The sequence below is a fragment of the Cydia splendana genome, chromosome 1 (genome assembly GCF_910591565.1).
Source record: "Cydia splendana chromosome 1, ilCydSple1.2, whole genome shotgun sequence".
NCBI classification, from domain to species: Eukaryota; Metazoa; Arthropoda; class Insecta; order Lepidoptera; family Tortricidae; genus Cydia; species Cydia splendana.
In genome coordinates this window covers 16,058,459-16,081,999 of record NC_085960.1, presented here as the reverse complement: position 1 = coordinate 16,081,999, position 23,541 = coordinate 16,058,459, and the positions used below count along the sequence as shown (strand labels likewise).

At 36.3% G+C, this 23,541-nt stretch overlaps 1 protein-coding gene across 2 annotated transcripts in view; it reads right to left on the bottom strand.

Moving 5' to 3' along the window:
• Positions 1–16,939, bottom strand: part of LOC134791065 (uncharacterized) — an 84,562-nt gene extending 67,623 nt beyond the window's left edge. The window contains exons 1-2 of one of the 2 annotated variants that reach the window (XM_063762105.1): positions 16,125–16,939; positions 15,785–15,842 (exon numbers count right to left, since the gene is read on the bottom strand). In XM_063762105.1, coding sequence (XP_063618175.1) covers positions 15,785–15,842; positions 16,125–16,190 — 124 coding nt within the window. In that variant the 5' untranslated portion in view covers positions 16,191–16,939. The remainder of the gene's footprint in view (positions 1–15,784; positions 15,843–16,124) is intronic. The other variant, XM_063762099.1, reaches the window with a different exon arrangement.
• Positions 16,940–23,541: the final 6,602 nt, after the last annotated feature.

Genomic DNA, 23,541 nt, shown 5'->3' with positions numbered 1-23,541 from the left:
AGACGCCTTCCCAATTTTTTTTTTGCCCGTTGAAGATGTGGATTCAATTGTATATAATTGGAAATAGGTTTCAATAATAGTTCTATTACTTACATACGGAGTAAACTGGCATACAACGCACAGCTTAAACTGTTCGGTATATAGGACCTTGAGATTTGTAACATTGGAGGTGATGTCTTCATATGTCTTCAATGGAGTTCTCAACTGATGAGGATATTTTTATATCCATACTCTGCCAAGCCAACTTTCTCAGTAGAAAAAGTCGCGAAATTCAAAATTAGTACGCTGGTTCGATTTGCACCCACATTTTTCTATTGACAAACTTGGCTTGCTAGACTATATGCACTGTGTACAGTGTGTATGTTTATATCGATATCTCGAAGACGACTGTATCCTCCTACTGTGTCCTAATATATTATTGCCTTCAGGTTAGGATCTGATAATGGGTTCCTGGAGAAATAGAAGCTTCAAAAATGGGCATACTTAGTGATTTGGGCATCATTATAGTAACTCGTGTATTTGCTTTTGACATTTGGTATAGTGGAAGTGGAACTAACAGCTGGTGGTAATTGCAGTGACATTGTATGATGGTGGGTTCCTTTTACATTTAGTGGTTTCGCCAATCCAAGGAAAAATGTATCTCCCAAGGCTTTCAAAATTTATGCATACCCAGCACAACTCCTGGGATTGAGCAAACTCGGATTACACGCATTTAGGACCAAATTAATGTATTAAAACGATTTTCAGCTTACTGGGAATCAATTCCTCAAAACGCTTTTTTGGATCTAGTTGGCCTATCACGACAGTTTAAAAAAGTAAATATTGTTGATGGTTGCTTCATCCTCCTGCAATTCTAGATCGACCAACATACAATAACGGTGACCCAACACAGTAAGCGTTGCCATTGTAACTCTCAAATGTTACAAAATATTTATACTGTTTGGATGCTTGTATGTGGTACCCGATACGCAAAGCAGCCTTGTTGGAAAGAAGTGCCGAAGTGTACTTGTACATGTCGAAACAGTAATTAAGAGCCAACAGGAGTGGTCATTCATCCATACAAACGTACTCCACGTTTTCCTCCGTGGTTTTTGAAGCTAGAGCAATGATTTTTTCAACACAGATTAATATTGTCAATATCTGTGTCGGGCCGTTTTGCTTTTTTTGATATTTTTGTTTTTTAAGGCGCTAGAGCCCGTCAAAAATGGCCAAAATGGCCTAATTGACTATGCCGCAATGAGAGGTGTGGTATTCAAAACTGATATCAATTAGCCAAAAAATCAAAACGGTCCGACACAGATAATTTCATAATCATCTGGGGGCACGGCGGTGCCCCCGCCAAGTCGAGCAATACAAAGAGGCACGGCCGTACCATCCTTTTCTCGAAGCAATTCAGGCCATTTTCGACGTCCTGTAATTTTGTGCTGGCTAAAGCTAGAACCCTGAATTTTCAGTGACATATAGGGGTTAACATGCTTTATGTATGTGTAAACCACTATTATTATGTATGTGTAAACCACTTCTAATGAATGGGGTGCCTTTATAACACAACACACACGTGATAACTGGACGCCGCACGCACATGACACGCGACAGTGTCACGTAATCTCTTGCTGGAGTTAATCGTCTTAAGCTGACAAGAGCTGACCATAGGTTTCAAACTACATAATAGGATAAGTCATGGCAACTTGGTAACGTGCACTTTGAAATTCGAGGCGCATTGCTTATTCTTTTAATGTTTTAATTTCACTCGCACGAGTTTGTTTGCTTGAAAATGGATGAGCTATTTCCTTTATTTAGACTTCAATCGGAAATTTATCATCTTATCAATTTAGCTACCGGTAAAAAGTGGTGTCGCTTATCAAGTAGATACTATTAAGAAACAATAAGTGGCACCCCACGCGCCACGTCCGAACTAAATTATGACGAGTATTAAGCGTAAAGTACCTACCTAATAGAATAAACACGTCTTTCAAAAGGAACACACCCGTAAATAGACGGGTGGTGAGATTAAAATTCAGTGAGTCAATGCTGCGATCGTAAACTGGTAATCTTATGGCATGTATAACCAATTTGAAACTAAACACTGTAGCGTAGGCAGCGCTGGCGCAGAGAAAATCGATACCGCGGTGCGGGTGCACCGACCACCGACTTTAATTTCACTGCAAAGGTCTTTCTCGATTAAATAAGGCATAACGCTCCTTTTATATAAGCATAAGTTACCTATATTTTATTTGGGAACTAAATATTGCTGTCAGCCAGAAACCAATTGTATATCTAGTTAACAAAATAGTCAAAATACCGTAAATACAAGTCAATAGAACAAAGGAAGGCTTGGATGAGTTAAAAGTTTATAAAATATATTTATTTGCCTGCATTTCTCTGAACAGAAAACCCTTCTACTTCAAAAAGTAAGTTGACCATAAACTAAACTTTCAAGATTTCCCAAACCCATAAAGGATATAAAAAAGTCGAAGAAAGAGCCACGCAAGTGCGCAACTGGTCTCACTCCCACTCGCCACAATGGCGTTCCCGCTCGTCGGCGCGGGAGTGGTTTTTGTGCAGGCAGGGGCCCATTCACCGCGCAAATGCCAATTGATGGCGCAAAATGTCTACCATACGTAGGGCTGTCACACCAAGAAAGCGCTGCTGATAGGATGTTGTTAAATATTGTTAGTCCAATAAAATAATCCTCGTATTATCATATCTCGAGCTATCGTATCTAGTTTTACCTATTTTGATAAATAGACTTATGATGATAGGAACGCGTGAGCAAGTCATCATGTATCTGAGGTGTGGACAGTAATGCCAAATAGTCTTTAAAAATGAAATGCACAAAAGAGGGACCAAATCCTATAAGAAAAAAGAACTAGCTACATACTGGTAGCGCAAAAACGGGCATGCACTTAGTACAAAGTTGATTATACTTTACAATCTTTACATGACATGAACATGTAGACATTAAAGTATGCTTCTAGAGACGTAAAGTTAAACATGTTTAATACTAAGTATTCAGTGTTGTCATGAACCCTAGCTCTTTCCCTTTGGAGTACCTAAGCTTCGGAGAAATGGCAACCAATTAATACATCCAGTTTTGGAAAGATGTTTAATTCAACGCAATCGGACCGTCGCAAGCACACGGCACGAACTGAATGCTAAGCAAATCTAGATCTCGATAAACTGGACTCGATACTGCTTCGATCAAGCTGACATAACTACACTCTACATCTAGTAGAATATATAATTTGAGTTTTATAGTGCATTTTCTGTATAGTTTTGCCCAACTAGCTCGTTTAATAGGGGCTACTATAGATGCTAAATGAGGAGAAGACTAAGAAGTCGAGCCGAGCTTCTATAAGTCCATCCTGTATTGCTTATCTACGCCTGCATATTTGATTATGCATGATAATATTAAATCATTTTCGACTAACTTCTTCGTCAACTTCATGCTTCAAAAAAGTATTATTTTTTAAATAAATGGCAACCGTAAAGTACTAAGTAAGTATACCTTAAACTCTTCAAATACTAGGATCGAATAGTTTACATACAACTCATACAAGTGTTCATGTAGTGTACGCAGCCGGTCAAGTATCGCCTACCGCTTCTGCCGTCACCTGAGCAAATACTCTGTTTAAACCAAAACACCTCCCAAGGCCGTACCTCAAGTATTTAACCTAGTACATGGAATAAATTAAAATTATTGTATTTGATAATGTTTAAAAGTGTATTTTCTTGTATTTACCAGTGGCGGAGCGTCAAACATAACTAGGCAGGCCGGAACTAATTTAGTTTATTTTTCTTAGATTTCTTAAATATAAGCATAAGCTTTCTATGCCAACGGTATACCTACTAAAAAAATGTTCCAATTTGCGTATCGTGTATCCACACAGTCACCAGTAATAATATGTTACACAAAAAAGGCCGCAATAATATCTGACACGAGCTTATTTGTAGAGCGATAAGAGCGTGTCACATATTTTTGCGGCCTTTGAGAGTAACATTTGATTGCAGGTGACTGTACATAACTACAAACCAATTTTTTGTTGTAATTTTTATGGAACGACCAGATTTTCATGATCTATCAATTAAATTGACGGAAATCGCACACCTTCATATGGTGCGAGCGATTCTATCTCTTAGTGAAATGGTTTTGTTTTAATAAATTTGACATCATTTAAAAGCTAATTTAATAACCTTTAATCCGATGTCTCTTTTGTTTAAGTGTTTTATTTATTGTTGAGATTGTCGGCCTTTGAAAAAATCGCTTGCGCCCGTGACGCTGAGTGTATTTGATGTTGACAAATTCATAACTTTGAAAATAACATGATTAGTAAATATAAACGACGGGTCGCAAAGATAGTGGCAATGTGACTGTCAACAACGATAAGAGAATAATAGAGCTACGTAGCTATTAAATTAAGTAATGATTGCTCCAAAACATCCATTTGGCTTATAGCAAAAATTTATTAATAACGCCCGCCGCCAAAAAAAAGATGCTCCCATACAATCCAAGCACCCCTCATTTTAAAACAACATGCTTAAATCTTAAATTACAGGAAACATTGCATGAACATTTACGTAACATATTTCGTCAGGTGACAAGCAAAAGTCACTAATTACTAAAAAAAAAATAAACAAAAATCGACCTTCTTTCAGGACTAATATGGTTCACTATGGCTATGAACTTGTGGCGGTAATTAGTGAGTTTTGCTTGTCACCTGACGATTTATAGTTATACCTATGTAACCTATGTATTAGTTTTCTTGGCTGATTTACCAACTTCATAGTAGTACACTGCCTTTTCTCTAAAATTTGTACAGAAGACAGAATTAATTACTTATTTAAACATTTTAAACTGTTCAACATGAGACAAGCAATGTATCATGTTTTTGAATTTTAATTTGTTGTAAGTTTTAACAAAAACCGGGCAAGTGCGAGTCGGACTCGCGCACGAAGGGTTCCGTACCATAATGCAAAAAAAAAAAACGAAAAAAAAGCAAAAAAAAACGGTCACCCATCCAAGTACTGACCACTCCCGACGTTGCTTAACTTTGGTCAAAAATCACGTTTGTTGTATGGGAGCCCCATTTAAATCTTTATTTTATTCTGTTTTTAGTATTTGTTGTTATAGCGGCAACAGAAATACATCATCTGTGAAAATTTCAACTGTCTAGCTATCACGGTTCGTGAGATACAGCCTGGTGACAGACGGACGGACGGACGGACAGCGAAGTCTTAGTAATAGGGTCCCGTTTTACCCTTTGGGTACGGAACCCTAAAAACAAGGAATCAAAAATACTTAAAATTTCATATTTTTAGTTTTTGTGCATAAATTGTTACAAAGGCTATAGTCGGTTTTCCATAGTAAGTTGGCCTTTAAGTCAATTTGATTCGGGTTTTTTTTTGTGAGTACCTCTTATGGTGAAGGATATTTTTGCTGAGTATCAACATCGTACTAGTGACAGTTTTTGACTTATGATTTTATTATTTTTTTTTCTTTAATGTATTGTTTTTCGGGATGTATTCAAGCGATTTGCTTATATTTTTTTAATAGTGTTCTTTATTTAGGTATGCATCGATACTCAAAAAACGCATACCAGTTGTCATATGAAAAAATAGAAAAAAAAGGTAAAACAAAAATAAAATATTTTTTTTATGTCGTGGTGAAGTAGTGACACCTCTAATTTTTTTTCTAGTTGTAGGCCAGTTTGGCCTACTACTTGCTTAAATATCAAAATTTTCCAAACGGTACTTCCTGTCAAAAATTAGCAATGTGTGTGGTTAAGTTCTGTACTCAATCGATGTTTTCAATGTAGTATACAAACATTAAGTTGTCATTGGCATTTCATTGTAAAAGACAGTAAAAGGACAAATAAATAACGTATGAACTAAATACATCTATGAATAAAACTAAATTAAAACTAACAACCCTAAATATATCTAAAATAAAACAAGGAATATAAAAACTACTGAAAGAGGCCTCCCCGCGCTACCCCCGGCGCAAAGGTGCCCATCACACTCGCTGCGTTACCGCGTTGAATTGCGAATTGGCATTTTACTCTTAAATACGACAACCTGATAAGAAATCGCAATCATAATCGAAGAGTTTGTATACTACATTGAAAAACACCGATCGAGAACAGAAATTGACCACACACATCGCTAATTTTTGACAGGAAGTACCGTTTGGAAAATTTTGATATTTAGGCAAATAGTAGGCCAATGTTTGGCCTACAACTAGAAAAAAAATTAGAGGTGTCACTACTTCACCACGACATAAAAAAAATGTATTATTTTTGTTTTACTTTTTTTTCCAGTTTTTTATATGACAACTGGTATCCGTTTTTAGGGTTCCGTACCCAAAGGGTAAAACGGGACCCTATTACTAAGACTTCGCTGTCCGTCCGTCCGTCCGTCCGTCCGTCTGCCACAGTTGAAATTTTCACAGATGATGTATTTCTGTTGCCGCTATAACAACAAATACTAAAAACAGAATAAAATAAAGATTTAAATGGGGCTCCCATACAACAAACGTGATTTTTGACCAAAGTTAAGCAACGTCGGGAGTGGTCAGTATTTGGATGGGTGACCTTTTTTTTTTTTTGCTTTTTTTTTGCATTATGGTACGGAACCCTTCGTGCGCGAGTCCGACTCGCACTTGCCCGGTTTTTTTGAGTACCGATGTATACCTAAATAAAGAACACTGTTTAAAAAATTTAAGCAAATCGCTTGAATACATCCCGAAAACCAACACATTAAAGAAAAATAATAATAAAATCATAACTCAAAAACTGTCACTAGCTAGTAGGATGTTGATACTCAGCAAAAATATCCTTCACCATAAGAGGTACTCACAAAAAAAAACCCGAATCAAATTGACTTAAGGGCCAACTTACTATGGAAAACCGACTATGGCCTTTTTAAAGTGCGTTTTAGACCTATGTTCGAGATTTTTATCAGTATTCGAATAAAATTGATGAAGTCACTAGAGAAAATAAATTCTCAAGATTGCTAATAAAATTTTTGGTCATCGTATTGTGATCTAAAAAGGCGGTAGGTACATTTTTAAAAAACTTCGCTTTCTGAACCTACGGCACCTTAACATATATTTTATGTTTATTTCGCGCATGATTAAGCGCTGACCTCGTAAGTCACCATTATACCAATACCTAATTGTTTGTTTATACTGTGTGTACAAATAAAGATTTGCGTGGTTATATAGTAGAGCCCGTTCGCAAAGAGAAGAGTCGTGGAATGCATTGGGCCCGATCCCATACATTCCACGACTCTTCTCTTTCCGCACAGACTCTAGTTATGTTAATTAAGATTAGCTTCTAATTACAATATAAGTCCTTGCCTCAAAAGGGAAGGAAATCATCTAGCTTTCTTTTACTTATGGCACCACAAAACTCTTTCCTAGTAAATTTTCAGGTCTCTATGAAGTCTATCATATTACAAAATTTATTAATATTAGCTAATTATAAATACCAACTATAAATTTACGTGTGCGAATATGGATGATGCTGATGATTGGATAAGTGATTACCTCTTACTTACCCCCCCAACTAAACCGTTTAAATAACATATAAGTAATTTAAAGAACAGCAAGTCTATTTTATTTACCAACCTACTTGATACTTATAATGTCCATATGGCAAATAAATACTATATAAATGAGCTCTTTAATCAGCGAATACACAATGTCAAAGCAATTAATGTTAGAGACTATCAATCCTGCCCAATCGCACCGTCGTCTCTTCAGCCGTGGAAAAATTTCGTTACGATTCTTTGTAGATAAGTGGAAACCACTCGAAACTGACGCTTTCGTGATTGTAAATAGGCATGATAATGGCGTGGCGTGGTGATATGAATCGTGGCAGACTGCGTGACGACGATGATAAATATGTGGAGTACGTGGACTGTACTCGCGTGTTGGTCTACTAGTGCCAGTGCTCCAGTGGTGGCGTGCCGGGGCATCAGTATTCTACATATTATTATATCAAAGCCGGAATATACGTGACCAAATTATTCCTTCAATTCTACATTTTGCCTTCTTTAAGAGGGGGCGTGAAGCCAGGAAATTAGAAGAAAACAAATAGGCATGATATGGCGCGCCGAAACATGCGACGGAATATTGACCACCTCAGTTTAAATTTTTTACAAAAATTATACTGCTGTGCATACGGTAACAATATGCAATAGAAAATTAAAATTAAGTAGACTTGTTTTCGTCTTTTGAGAGTACCGTACCCAAAGGGTAAAAACGGGACCCTATTACTAAAACTCCACTGTCCGCCTGTCTGGCACCAGCTGTCTCATGAACCGTGATAGCTATAGACAGTTGAAATTTTCACAGATGATGTATTTCTGTTGCCGCTATAACAACAAATACTAAAAAGTACGAAGTCCGGTGTTTTGTATGTCGGGTCAATTTTCGCCTACCCTGTGCTATAGCGGCTAGCGGACACCCAGTGATGTGTTAAAGGTTTCTCTTATACACAGTGAGGTTAATACAACATTGTGTACCGTCTTATTATACATATATCAATGCGAAAGCGCCTAAGTTTCTTTTCATCGGGGACTTGCTATTTTCCACTAGTAATCTACCTCTATACTATCCATGGTCTAAGTACCCGCCTACCTCGTATTAGATATTATTTTACAGCACAATGAAGTAGCTTTAACAATAAATCATAATGTAATTCTACCGATGGTTAAACCTGAATCTCATATTTCCGATTCAAGGTGATAATGATAACAATTCAGTTAGTTTTTCAATGTATTATTTTGTAATACGCTAATATTTAAGGATATATAAATCAGGCATTTAACTTTCCTTATCTCTTGTGCAACACACAGCCATTACATTGATAAAGGAAATGAATACAGGAAATTAGACGACGAATCGATTTTATTATCATTACGATTTAAAGGCATTATTGTTTACCTATATTTACTTCTACTTCTCCTGTGATTGATAGACCGATATTTATTTTCAGAAAAATCGACGGATATCCTTAATTTTTAGGGTTCCGTACCTCAATAGGAAAAAATGGAACACTAGGATCACTCGTGCCTCTGTCTGTCTGTCCGACCCCCCCCCCCCCCCTTTATCTCCGAAACTACTGGGTCTAAAATTGCCGACAGAAGTGAAAACTCAATGACTAGTCCAAAATGTCTGCAGCACTATGTATAATTGACCCATCCTCCTTTCTATTGAAAAACTTTAGTTCCGAAATTGCTGGCCAGTGAGCTTAAATTTGTAGCGTTCATTGTTTAAAATTTTGAATAGAAATTGTAAAGTTACCTTGCAGACCTCGCATCTAATAGTAGATTGTACAACAAGGGCATAAAGTGACCCATTTTTACCCGAGGCAAGTTTTTGGTCTGAGCGAAGCGAAGACCAAAATAGTAGACGAGGGTAAAAATGGACATTTATGCCCTTGTTGTACACTCTGCTTTTCACTTCGATTGCGAGGAAAATAAAATTATATTTTTCACGTCAATTTACACCACGAAATTGTCGTAAAGCGAAAGAACATAATACATAACCAATTCCCGCCAACTAACTTTTTAATTATTATTTTTTAATTTTCAACATGTGATCAGAGTTTCAGACGCTTGGTTTTCTGCCAAGTCAAACATTTCGGAGCATTTTTGAACGATAATCGACTCCTATATTTATGTGATTTACTAAATTTAATGACAGAAAATACGGATTTCTAATAAATTGTAGCAAAAATAAAATAATATAACAAGTTTTGTCATCTACACAATTTTATTGCTCAGTAAAATTGTGCAATATGTTTTAACTGTTTGGCTGTTAAGACCGATTACCTTAGTCTTAGAAGAAAATTTTACTTTTATGCTCTAGAGCATAAAATGCGATTTTATGTCGTCTACGCACGACATAAAGGTGCACTTTTTGAGCATGAGAAGTGAAAATATATTTGGTGATGATATTTTGAGTTTTATTCACCAGTACTAGAGTTCACTTTTATTAGCGATTTCATCAAGATGTAGCTTTATTGAATTATATTGGAGTGATATAAAGTAATGTAACTGTGAGATCCTCGTATTTCAGCCCGTACAAGATTAGAACATTGAGCTTTATTGCTTAATATAAAAGACCAGTTTTAAATAATTGACCTGATTATGATACGTTATGACTAAAGTTCTTTGGTGAATAACATGTGACGTTCCACGGGAAAAGGTACCTTATGAGGGTTTCTAGTTTCGGAGATATGAAATGTTTTGTAAAGAGGTGAAAAAATGCTCAATTTTTTTTATTGTGTGATCTGAAACCTTAATGCGTAACGTTTGTTTACCTGTTTTTATTTTTGTTATAAGTTAGTTATAAGCCTAGTAATGTCGTCTCAGAGTTTAGTAGAAAAGGTACCTTATGGAAAAAAGATTGAAAATTCCCAAAAAAACTAGTCAATACGGGAAAAGAAGTTTGGTAGAGAACTGTATTAGCATTCTGCAAAACTAATTTGATAATTTCAGTTCTGGTTGGGGCGCCTCGCAAATATTATAACCGTACATAGACCGACATCACAAATCCAAGTAGCCTGCTATTATACCAAAGTTACTCTCGTCAAGTCTTTCTTAACTAGAATAATCTTCATTTGGTTTGGTCGCATGCAGTAAATCAGCCATTGGTTTGCTGAAAAATGCCAATACCCGACGCATTACCTTATGGAATATCTGAGGTCATTGAACCTCAATGCCGCTTATCTTCAATAGCAACCGAAATATATTATTGATAAGAAATAGACGATTTATACCATCTTAACCCCAAAATATTATTAGTTTATCCTAACTGTTCCATCATCATCATGCCTCATCATGTAACTTAATCACAAGGTACCTTTTCATTACATACAAATTATTGGTCTTTTTTAAGATTATTATGACGAAGAACTAATTAAATTTGGGGCAGTTTAATGTAAATTAATATTTTCTATTCATAAAAGATAAACTGTAATATGATTGATATTTTGTAGTGATGTATTATTAGATTTATTTCCATAAGGTACCTTTTCGTAAATGTATGGAGCAATTACTGTTATTGTTATGTAAGTTTAAAGTGGCATAAGGGGTTAAATATAGTATTTAGTTGGGGTTTTAGGATTTATTTCATTTGAATGACAGAATTTCTTTCATATGTGCTCAGCTAAAATTGATTGTGTGTCACATTAAAAGTAAAAATATTCAATTTTGTGATTTTATATGAAAAAGTCAGAAAATACATTTTCACCTCTAAATCGGTATTGTTTTTTGCTTAAACTGTCTGTCAGTGTCGTTTTCTAATAGATAGAATTTAAATCTTGAGAGCTCATTGCAATCAATCGTGAAAATGAAATAAAACTTTATTTTCAAGAGATTGGCTAGTATACACATAAATCAGTCGATATCAAAAGTTTCTATTTGCATTACAGAACAAGTCGCAATATTTTTTTAATCTCACATATATAAGGTATTATTATTTGTAGTCAACTATGTAACTTACTTCAGGAACATAGTTTTTTAGGCGGCTAAACTTAAAACTTCTCTATCGTAAAGTTGCTAATTTCACAACATTATTTTCAAAAAATCATATCTCTGTAACTACGCAACCTAGAAGGTTGATCTTTTGTGTTATCGATAGCTTATTTATTGTAGATTACTGGGGTATGCATAACTCCATACCCGCCATAAGGTACCTTTGACCGTGGGACGTCAATTGTCCGTCACACATGACGTCAGCGCGTTACGCTGTCTCGAGTTTATAATTTTTCCCCACCTCAAAAAGTGCTCAGCGCCGCTAAAGAAGTTTTCACTTCAAAAATATATTGTTAAAAAATTGGAACTGTTGGGGTCATTTGTTTTGTAACAGTTACGCATATCGGTACTCATGGACAGGTATCTCGGCCTGTCTTTTATCGACGTTCATTCAACTTATTTCGAAGCTTATCGGTCTAATAATAACATGGCGATGGATGATTAGATAAAAAATGGGTTGGACTGTAGCACACATCTATTGGTAGATATTTTATTGGTTTGGTTTAGTGAAAACATTTGGTTTGAAATAAGTAAGACAAGACACACTCGAGAGAAATGAAAGGTGCGAGTAATTCTCAAATTGTAGATAATACCTGCCTTATTAATATTAGTATCAGATGAATGCTTCTTTAAATTACATAACAATTTTCAGATACAAAAAGTCATGGTTTTTGATGTGATTTAGGTATGAAGGTATTTCATAAAAGTAGGCATATAAAAGCGACGAATGGATTGGATCGGAGAGGATTTAGGTACCTCGCTTTTCTGGTTGTATTAACTCGTTACGTAAACGACATATTATAATTAATAAACTGAGAAATAAAAGCAAAATCGGAAAGTCAGTCAATTTTACTGTGTTCAGGCACGCCAGACTTACATTTGGCTTCATATGATCTACTGCTCCAGACTAGTCCAGACCATGTTATTTATATTTTAAAGATACCCTACCACTGCTAATTCCATGTGGTTGCACCTATCTAATTTTCTATTGGTTGTTGTGGTGACGTGATTTTAAATTATGTATGTGATATGGTTAAGTATACCTAAACCTATTCTTGTATAAGCTCGTTTTGATAACGTTGTTTACAGTGTCACGTGCATATTTTTTGTACTTATCGGTTGTTTTAAATAAATAATGGAACAGCTGTTATCAGGGTTGTCAGTACGTAACGAATCGATAAAATTCTGATAAGAAATTTGAGACTTATTCACTGAGCAAGGAGAGGTTTAAGAAATCACAACATCATTTACCTAAGTACTATTTTTTTTTTTTAATTAAGAATATTTTGATAAATCGAAGTCATTATAGTAACGGAAAAGTTCAGCAGAGTACCTAATCTTTATGATGACATGTTGAATTTTTTTTATAACATAATTATTTAATTAAAATTAAGTAGGTATACGAGTATAGAGATAGAAGATAATTTATACCCCGTGGGAATTAAATAAAAATAGTATACTTAGAACTCGTAAACAAGTATCAAAAAATAAAGATATGACAGAGAAAACTAAAAATTAAACTAACTAGGTATACTACTAATTAAACTACCTAACTACTAAACTCTTAAACTCTAAACTATGTAGTAATGAGGAAAGAACTGCCTAATAGGGCTTGGTTGGTAAGTACATAGGTAACACTGAAAGTTCTTAGATATTCTAAGGCCACTTAGAAACCATATAACGAAAAGAGACATCTTATCACATCACATTTCTACATGAAAAAAGTGGCTGTCGGAAAAAATATTTTATACCTATCAAGATTTTTTTGATCTACCAATAATTCTTTAAATCAAAAACATACCGCAAGAATATGTACCTACTTGTTTATGAAATATGTAAATGCAATTAATTTATAAAATATATTGTATGAATATAATTTAATATTGTGATATTAATGTATGATAAAATGTATTGACTTGTAACTCTGTTTTTCATTTCATTTTATTTTATTAAAATATAACTTTATAATATGTTTGAGGTCCTTGTCATTGTATTTCTAAATTGCTGGAGGCGTTATTCCAATTTTGACCAGTGAAATTTTTCGTGCTTTTTTTATAAGATTTTCGTTGCAAGCTCATCCAACAAATGCGTTACAAATTAATGTTGCAATATGCTATTATAATTATATTTTACAATGAACCCTAGTTATCGTACGGCTGTTTACACTTAGAATTTCTTATTTAATCTCTAGAAGCATGGCATTCAACAGCGACGTCAAAAGTTTACTACACTTGTGCGGTTAATAAAAGACTAACAAAAAAGTCGCATAGGTATCCGCAGATTTTGAACAGTATTTCTATGACAGACACCAGTAAAAATACCGTATGAATATTTATGGGAAAAAACTAATCTCGGTTGGTACTAAAATAGAGAGGAAGCCTAATTAAATTACTAGTTTTCTCTATTCTAAAAACTTTCAGTTTGCCCCTCGTACTTTAGGTTTCAATAAATATTCTCAATAAATAGAAATTAGATCTACTGGGATGACACTTTAGCCACAAACTGCACGTGCTTGAATATGAACTATCTAAAATATCTAAATGCACCTGAATGCAAGATTAACATGGCGTTATTCATAAACGTCTGTCTAATCTAACAAACCGTTGATAATCGTATGTATGCCTATAATTATGTACTCTTTATTGTACAGAACACAAACATGGCACAGGATAGGCAGTACAAAGGAGACTTATCCTTTTAAGGGATCTATTTCAGTTAACCTTTTAGTTGATGAATCCTTTGTCCCTATCAGTCACTTTGAAATTCTGTTTGTTAGAAAGAGACAAAACTTAACGGAGGTTTGTAAAGGATGGTATTCCACCTATCCAATTTCTTTGTCCAATGCGTCTCACATTTTGCTTAATGAGAGAGTGAAGAAATTAGACAGGTGGAATACCTACCACCATAAGTTCTATGAATAAGGTGGTAACTCTTTATAATATACCGAACCAGCATAAGACCAGTCTTGACTTACCTAAGTACGTCTGCATAACGTGGACTTGACTGGAGGTAGACCAACTAACCGTGATATTAACGAAAAAGACAGAAAAATCTACAGGCGGCAAGTACCTGTTTAAATCTTTAAACTGCTGTACTCTCATGTACTTAGGTACGTTTTTACATACCTACTCAGTACGTACGTACCTATTTAGTACCTATCAAGTCTTTATCTCTTCCCGTTTATCGCCGCCATTGGTCCCTTACGACCTCAATGTGAAATCCAACTAGAAAGAGACGAATGCGGTAATCCTCGATAAAATGAAATCCTAATCCTGTATAAGCGAAAGAGTGCCAGAAATGTTTATGTAGGTATTTACTTTACCTACTACTAGGTACTTATTCAATTCCATTCAGCAGAAGAAGACTTATCTAATAAAATTAAGTAGACATCTCGCTGGCCCAATATTACAGGGTTCTATGTTACAATTTCAAGATAGTTGAAATTCGGCTTTAATGTCACTATGACAATGTTCAAATTTCAGTTCGATAAAAGTGAAACTCTGTAATATTGGGGCAGCGACTGTCTATTATACTGTCTATAGATCTGTTTAACAGAACAAATGAATGCCAGATTTAAAACTAAAGATGAATGAATTGGCATCGTTTCTCTATTCCGAGTAGGTACAACACTGGCTTTCAGTCTTCGCATCAGGTATCTTCCTGATTTATGATTGTCAAGGTAAAGTAATTCCCGATTCCTGAATTAGACAGATGCAATTCAGTCTTTAATTGTGATCGAGGTTTAATACCTAATAGAATGAATTCGGTAATTACTGAGCTGCAAACCAGGTTAGGTACCAGGGAGTAGGTAGCTACAAAGATTTAATTTACTTAATCAAGATCCTCAAATCTAGTTAATATCTTTAACGGCGCCACGCATTTGTTTTTTTCAAAGTGCGGATTTATTGCCTTTTAACTAGTTACTAGACCATGGCATGGCCTAGGTTAGTTCAGATCTCACTTCCGCGAGGTGTGTTCCCGCATCTCTGCCACGTCACGACACACCTCCGATATCAATCTCAAGGTCGCACCCCAAGGTCACCATACTGATAAGAAAACCGATTAGCATGGGAGTTGATAGGTACGATTGAGAAAATAAAATTTAAGTTCTTATAAGATTCTAATAGGATTGAGGAATTCTTCTGGTTTGACTTAGATTTGAACTGTGTGATCTGAGGTACCTAGGTAGGTACGAGTAAGTAAGTACAGATCAGACCGGTAGCCGGCCGGCGAAACTTACCGGTGTCGCCGCGGTCGGCCTCGTCGTCCGATTCGGTGCCGGAGTCCCGCTCCTCGACCTGTAACAACAACACGACCGCTCAACATCACGATCAATCCGAGCGCCGCCTTCGAAGCCCATAAACCGCACTTCCTGCCCGCTTTCTAACGCTATACAGCATCTAAAACAGCTGAAGGATAATCAGACAACGTCTACACGACGATTTTAGGAGAATTGTGTGCGAGTAAAGCGGGCCGGGAGCCGGCGAACGTTCCGCTTCTTTGTTCTCGGTCGGGCGGCCATTTTCTGGTGGCGGCGTGACCTTCACGCGAGCCGGCAGAGCCATCGCGGCGACACCCACCTTCTCGGAAACGTTCTCCTCATTCAACGAATGCGTTCGCAACTTGTGGGTCAGAAATTTGAGCATTATTGAGCCTCGGGCCTTGTCCCGCACTCGCTACAGTCGCTCGCCGGCTCGACGCGTCACTGCCTCTGCAGAGCACTTCACGACTTCACTTCTTCGAAGCCAACGAAATACCGTCACGCCTATGGGAAACGTTCTACAAACATTTTAACCATCAACGACATATCCGCTTTGCACGGGTACGCGCGCAACCCAACCGCCTGGCTCGAACGCCGAACTACTACTGGAGTAGGTAGAGTAGCTTCGCGTACGACGCAGTCAGCTGAAGTGGGCACGACTCATTAATGCCGAAAGGGCCTAAAGACTATCGCGCTAAATACTTCGCTTCCGACGCGAATGCGTTATCGAGCGGTCGGTTTATTACATGCGGAGGCCGCCGCAGCTTTTCCTCTTTCCACATTCGACTAGGATATCTCGTAAAAGAACTATAAGAGGCACTCGAAATGGACTCGCCCGGCGACCCATTGATGACAAAGAACCGGAACACGCGAAGATCCGACGCGATTGGACAAAACATATTACAGAATAGGATCGAAATTTAATGCAACATGCTGCGTCTCACTCGAGCTCGAACGCATCTCGCTCGCAATACACGTGAGTGAGGGAGAAGGAGTACCGGTCGGTTATATAACCGCGTCTGATAATAAATCGCTGATAAAAAATTGCGCATGTTTAACTGATATGGATATGCCAAACACCTAGAGACTTTTGTGCCCTTTTGTCAACAAACCAAACCTGTTAAAAATAAAGGTTGGCCTTATTATTATGATTGCAATAATTATGATTCTGAATTTTGTGATCACTATTAATTATGTAGGTACTTATGAAAGCAAAAGAATGTAAACGTATATGATTCATAATTGTTAAGGCCCCAGTACACAATGGGCCATCGCCGGCCACTCCAAGGGACGCAGCCTTGCGGTAGAATGAGATAGCAATATAACTTGCTCCCTCTAACGCATAAATGCGTCCCTTGGAGTGGCCGGCGAAGGCCCATTGTGTACTGGGGCCATACTGGGGCCTTTACATATTTGCAGTGACTTATTTTTCAAAAGTGTTTTTCAATAAAAAGACACGTCAAGATTGTTTGTTACTTTTTTTTCTAAAGTGGTATCCAGACGGGACTGATCAAATCGGTCGATTCGATCAGAAATGAAATTGGCGTCAATCTCCAATTTTAGGTTTATGGTGATATTAGAGCCCTCTAAATTGAAAAAATGCTCCAGAACGAAAATACTGGCCTCACAAATTGGTATTCTTGCGTCCGCACCTCATTTTATCGGTAATATCGGTCATTATCGGCGGTTGAATTCGGCGAGCCAAATTGGTATTTGCGTCCGCACCTCCTGATTCGATCGGGCAATTGAATCAGATTGGCGAAAAATCGACTAATCTGGATACGCTTTTATGCTAAAAAAACGAACTATGTGAATGGTAATGTCTCTCTGTCGCACTAATACGGAATAGTGATAGATAGAGCTTATTTTATTTAAAATGTATATAAATCAATAACAATGAAAAAATTTCGCTATTATAGCGTAACACACCACCGCATCGCGACCTTGATGCGCCGCACCTATAAGTGAGACCTAGTAAGGCCCCTGTACATATTGGGCCAGTCTAGGGGACGCATTTATGCGTTAGAGGGAGCAAGTGATATTGCTATCTCATTCTACCGCATGGCTGCGTCCCTTGGACTGGCCTGCGTTTACAGGTTTATGCCTGCGTTGGCCCAATATGTACAGGGGCCTTTACAGATATAGTGCATAATTATTTTCCTTCGTATTTTCACGGATCAAGGTCGCGGTGCGGTAGTGTGTTACGGCTCTTAAAGTGCCAAACAAGCTTTTATTTTACCTGCAATGTTCGTATGTAATCATACATGTTAAATTTTTTTTTTTTCAACCAATGGTTGATCTCAGTTTCAGCTACATTATGACGTACTTACCTACTTATAAAAATCCGGTGACAATGCAATATTATAAAGACAACGAGCTGATCTGATGATATAATGGCCATAACACACTATCGACCTTGGTGCGGTGCGATAGTGTGTTACGGCCTTAAAACCAAGACAGTTGTACCTATCTAGTAAATATTAGTCGTTACCATGATTTAAACTTTCACCATTTAAACCTACTAAAATGCGACTTAATAGGGTAAAATTGAGTCTTCTACCGAGAACAAGGGGACAACACCGTCCTCGATACGTCGGAGGTAAATTTAAAATTAATTTTATGCGATTAAGTCCCGTTTTAGGAAATAATAAATCGTATCCATACTTGTCTTTCGCTGCGCCGCGCATTTCAACTCGCTACGTCCGCCATATTTGCGCGCCATCTTTGAATGATATTGTTATAAAAATTCAGGTGATTCTACTACTTAGGTACCAGAATATTATCAAATATACAGGCAGAAAAGATTGGTCAGAACCTGTCTTGTTTTGTATTTTTCTTTGTGTCTGTCGCATCACATCGGAGCTTTGTTTTTTTTTACCTGATTTGATTATTATGTACGAAAAGTTCGCATTTTTTACTAGTTAAAGTAAAAGCCTAAACGGTTTACTAAAATAGTAACCTATACCAGAGATATATATAACTCCGTATCCTATACCTAGGTAACCGCCCCGCGCCCGGCTACACGAGAAGTACATAGTCTGGTGGTTTTACTCCCACCGGCACCGCATCTAAAAAAAAACCGGGCAAGTGCGAGTCGGACTCGCGCACGAAGGGTTCCGTACCATAATGCAAAAAAAAACGAAAAAAAAAGCAAAAAAAAAACGGTCACCCATCCAAGTACTGACCACTCCCGACGTTGCTTAACTTTGGTCAAAAATCACGTTTGTTGTATGGGAGCCCCATTTAAATCTTTATTTTTTTTTATAGCGGCAACAGAAATACATCATCTGTGAAAATTTCAACTGTCTAGCTATCACGGTTCGTGAGATACAGCCTGGTGACGGACAGACGGACGGACGGACGGACGGACAGCGAAGTTTTAGTAATAGGGTCCCGTTTTACCCTTTGGGTACGGAACCCTAAAAATTAGCTTACACTCTCATATATATTTTATCTACTATTATACTGTTAATTGGGTATAATTAGACATTTATTTCGTTCACCATCACCATTTTGCGAAGACTTAAACTGTTACGGTGTTTGTGCCCTCGAGGAATATTTTCTTTATCACTGAAATGGATTGAGCAATTTAGGGCCGGTACAGACGGACCGCAACTTGTATGTGAACTTCACGCCGACGTTGCTTTTACTTTGGAACGCGGACTATAGTGATATATCTCTTTACTACAATACTACTATTTAAGCGTACCTACCTATTATGATTGTCTTAATTTTTGGATATTTTTCAATGAAATAAATTTTATCTTATCTTATCTTTGGAAAAATCGAGGGTTGCAGATACTTTTAACGCGTTGTTTCATTCGCTGCTATTAATGCTGACTGTACCTGTATAAATTCAACGAAAATAAATTCAAATGCAATGTCAAACGTGTATTTACAAGAAAAATAACATTAACTGAGACCCTTATTTTAATATTAGAACTAGAAGTAGTACAAACAATCCTCATTGTAATAATAGTAAATGAAGGCACAACGTGAGATACCCTCGTAAGGCCCAATGTGCATTACAATGTACACTCTGTTTCCATCTAATTAGAACCTTTCAAAAACTACATAAGGTAGGATTTCTTTTGATTCATTGTTTTCTAAAACAAACGAAAGTCACCTTAATTTACTATACAAGGTTCAAATTAAAAATAGGCAAATTTTGTACGGTGGGCCTTACGAGGATAAATTCTATATCTTATATCTAGTAAAAAGTTGACTGCTGTAGGTATATTCTCTTTCGACTGTTACATGAAAAGTTACTGCACAACCTAGCTCAAATAAAAATGTGATATAGTGTGTAGCTTTCTAATAGAGCCCGACGGCTAATCCTATTGTCAAAGAAACCTACAAACTATACCTAGTGTATAGATAGGGTGTGAGGGCCTGAGTGGAATTCCTTCTAATTTTGCTTTCGACACACCTGTGAGTGGCCAAAATACATTAGAACACACTTTTGTTACCATGGAAATAAGGATGTGTTTCAATATATTTGACGTTAGTCATACTTGTACTTACATATAACAATAACTATTGTATAAATCGGAACGCTTTATGCGATAACATTAAAAGGGTTTTGTGTATTCATCGTCATTCATTAGTTAAATAAAATTGAGCAAGAGGATCAAGTGAAAAAACAAAACTACATTTACAATTATTTAAAGTGTGCCATACGTAACTATGAACTAATAACAATTATTAAACACCGACTGTTCTAAATGCCTAAATGGCTTCTTCTAGATGGGTGGATAAACTAATTTTTGTTCTAATTCTGTCCTGTTGACTGATGGTCCAGCCATGTTAGATGAAATGTTGTTTCACGTTCTAACATACTCAGTAGGTGGCCCATTACATAAACCATGTCTGGTACATTTAAATACCATTAAATCAGGGTGTCAAAATTTGTCCAGGAAAACGTAACCATTTACCTAGATATAAAATACAACAGAAAATAAACTGGGATGGAAAATCACAGAATTATAACCTTGAATTAGGTAGGTTTATTGCACGGTCGAGTTCACACACATTTTTACAAGCCAACGTTTCAAAAATATATTCACACCACAATAAATAATAGTACTACCGTACAGAAAGGACACTTCCTACAAAACCGAAGTTTGACAGCGATTCAGGGACGAATCATGCTGTCCCTTTCCAATGTATGGCACTATCCCTTTCGGCTATTTAAGGTTGTCAAAATTCAAGTCATATCTTATATCTGTGGTCGTGAACGCAAAAGGACGTCAAGTGGTGCCAAACCCTAATAATTGCTCGGAGCAATGCTGAGCCGAACGGAGCCGAGTTTACCCGAAGTCAGGAGCGTCTCCCCACTGTTCACACTTCACAGGACCTTTTTGTTAGTGTCTTATAGTCCATCTAAGCTAACTTTGCATCGAATTGAACAGAACAAAGTGAGGGAGTGTCATTTTATGTCATATTTTCATAGAAATTTGACATCGCCAGACTTTGTCATTGCAAATGCAATGCAGAGTTAGCTTGGTCCGACTGTAGAGGCGTGTAAATAATTTCGGGAACGTTGGTTTGTAAAGATGATTATGAACTCGACTGTACATTATTATTATTATTTTTTAGTCGGCGTGTAACATATTGACAAAATCACTAACTTACTTCTAAGTACAAACAACACGTATATATCTATATGAAATATAAACAAATTACAAAAATATGTAATTTACAAACAGCATAAGGTACAATTTCAGTCATTTACAAATGCGTTTACTATTTACAGTAGGTAACAGTCAGCAGCAGAAGTTGCTAAGCGGGCGAGATGTTCAAAATTACCTTGGCACGCTCTTATTCTCTTAACAATAAAGTCGCGTCAAGATAATTTTGAACACCTCGCCCGCTTAGCAACTTCTGCTGCAGACTGTACTAAGTTGTAAGATGCGCGACTTAGCAAACTCAACATCCTTTTATTAAATTATACATCAAACTAAGAAAAAAACAATGTTACATATTTTATTTGTTTCAAGTTTGTACGTGGGCCATACTGTAAATTCCTGGACTGGCCACTTAGAAAAAATAAGTCGTCTGAGTCGTCTCATATATTAGAATCCAGAAACTTTCAGTATGGCCTAAGTATAATCTCAGGTAAATCGGTGGACAAAACATACATTTCACATTTGCGACATAATAGAGACTGGTTAAATATATATTATAAGGAAAGAACGCGAATAATTATTATAACTTAGTTAGTAAATGTATGTACCTATTGTATGTAAACATTTAATTTTAATTAGACTAACTTATGTTAGGGTGGTATTCCACCTATCCAAGTCCTTTGTCCAATGTGTATTGCGTCTCACATTTTGCTTTAATGAGAGAGTGAGACGCCCTGACATTGGACAGGTGGAATACCACCCTTAGTCCTAAATATTATTAACTGAACACAAACACTTCTTACATTAAAATATACCTAAATAATAAATTTTACTTAAAAATAGTCTCAATTGTACACTACAAAAATAGTCACTGGGAGAGATTTCAAAATCGGAATTGATTAAGATTCATTTTAATAACAATTATTTTTACATACGAGTACAATAATAACGTTACAGTAATAAAGCCGAAACGAAAACCCATTTAATTTTACCGTATGTATTTTAACGAAATCTAGTAGGTAGGTAGGTAATGAAATATCTATACGGGTGGGTCACTTTTTATTCTTGTTATTCTGTCCCGTCAGCCAAGCAACAATAAATAAATATTATAGGACATTATTACACAAATTGACTGTCCCACAGTAGGTTCAATAAGGCTTGTGGCAATAGGCCTGATGACAAATTTTGAAAACCCTTTTAATATCGTCGGTACACTTGTATTAGTTCCGAAAAACACTATATTTCAGTTATACTCATAAGATTTAACATAGATAATTGCATTTTATTATAGCTAGTTTAAACTTCGCGCGAAAACGCCTCCCATGCCATTTGTGACGTCATCATTTAGTTGGTGGTAGGGTGGTAGATATTGTTTACATACTTACAGTTACGAATTTCCCTTGAATCCGAATGATATTGTTAATTCAGCACCATATATTACGATTAGGGATGATAAATACATTACAAAAATTTATCACAATAACTCATTTTACACAAAAACTCTCACACGGTTGCAGTTTAAGATGAATTATTTAGATACATGTAAATTTTGAGTGAAAATCACCGAACGCCGCTTTTACTTTTTAATTTTTCATTTTTTCTAGTTATGACAGCCAACATGGCAATGATAGTTCCATTCAGCCAAATAATTAAAAAAGTTTTTTTGTTGAAACATCGTATTATTTAGCATTTTATTTAAATAATAACAAATAGATATACTTGGTCAAGCAGATCTTGTCAGTAAAAAAAGGCGGCAAATTTGAAAAATGTAGGCGCAAAGGGATATCATCTCATAGAAAATATGAATTTCGCGCCTTTTTCTACTGACAAGATTTGGTTGACCATCTATATCTACTTTATATCGTGTAATAATATTTTTTGGACGTAATAAATGTTTAGTGGCGAAATAACATTTTTTTTGCACCTTTCGAACTCTTTGGTGCCCACGTATAGATTTCGGTGAATGAGGTTGTCTATGTTGCTCTAAGAAATATGTTATGGATTGATGACGTCACTGTTTGGAACGTTTCTGATTGGCGTTTCAGTAAAAATGGCCGATTGGAGAATTTTGCACTTTTATTTTATTGAATATATTAATAATCCTTCAGT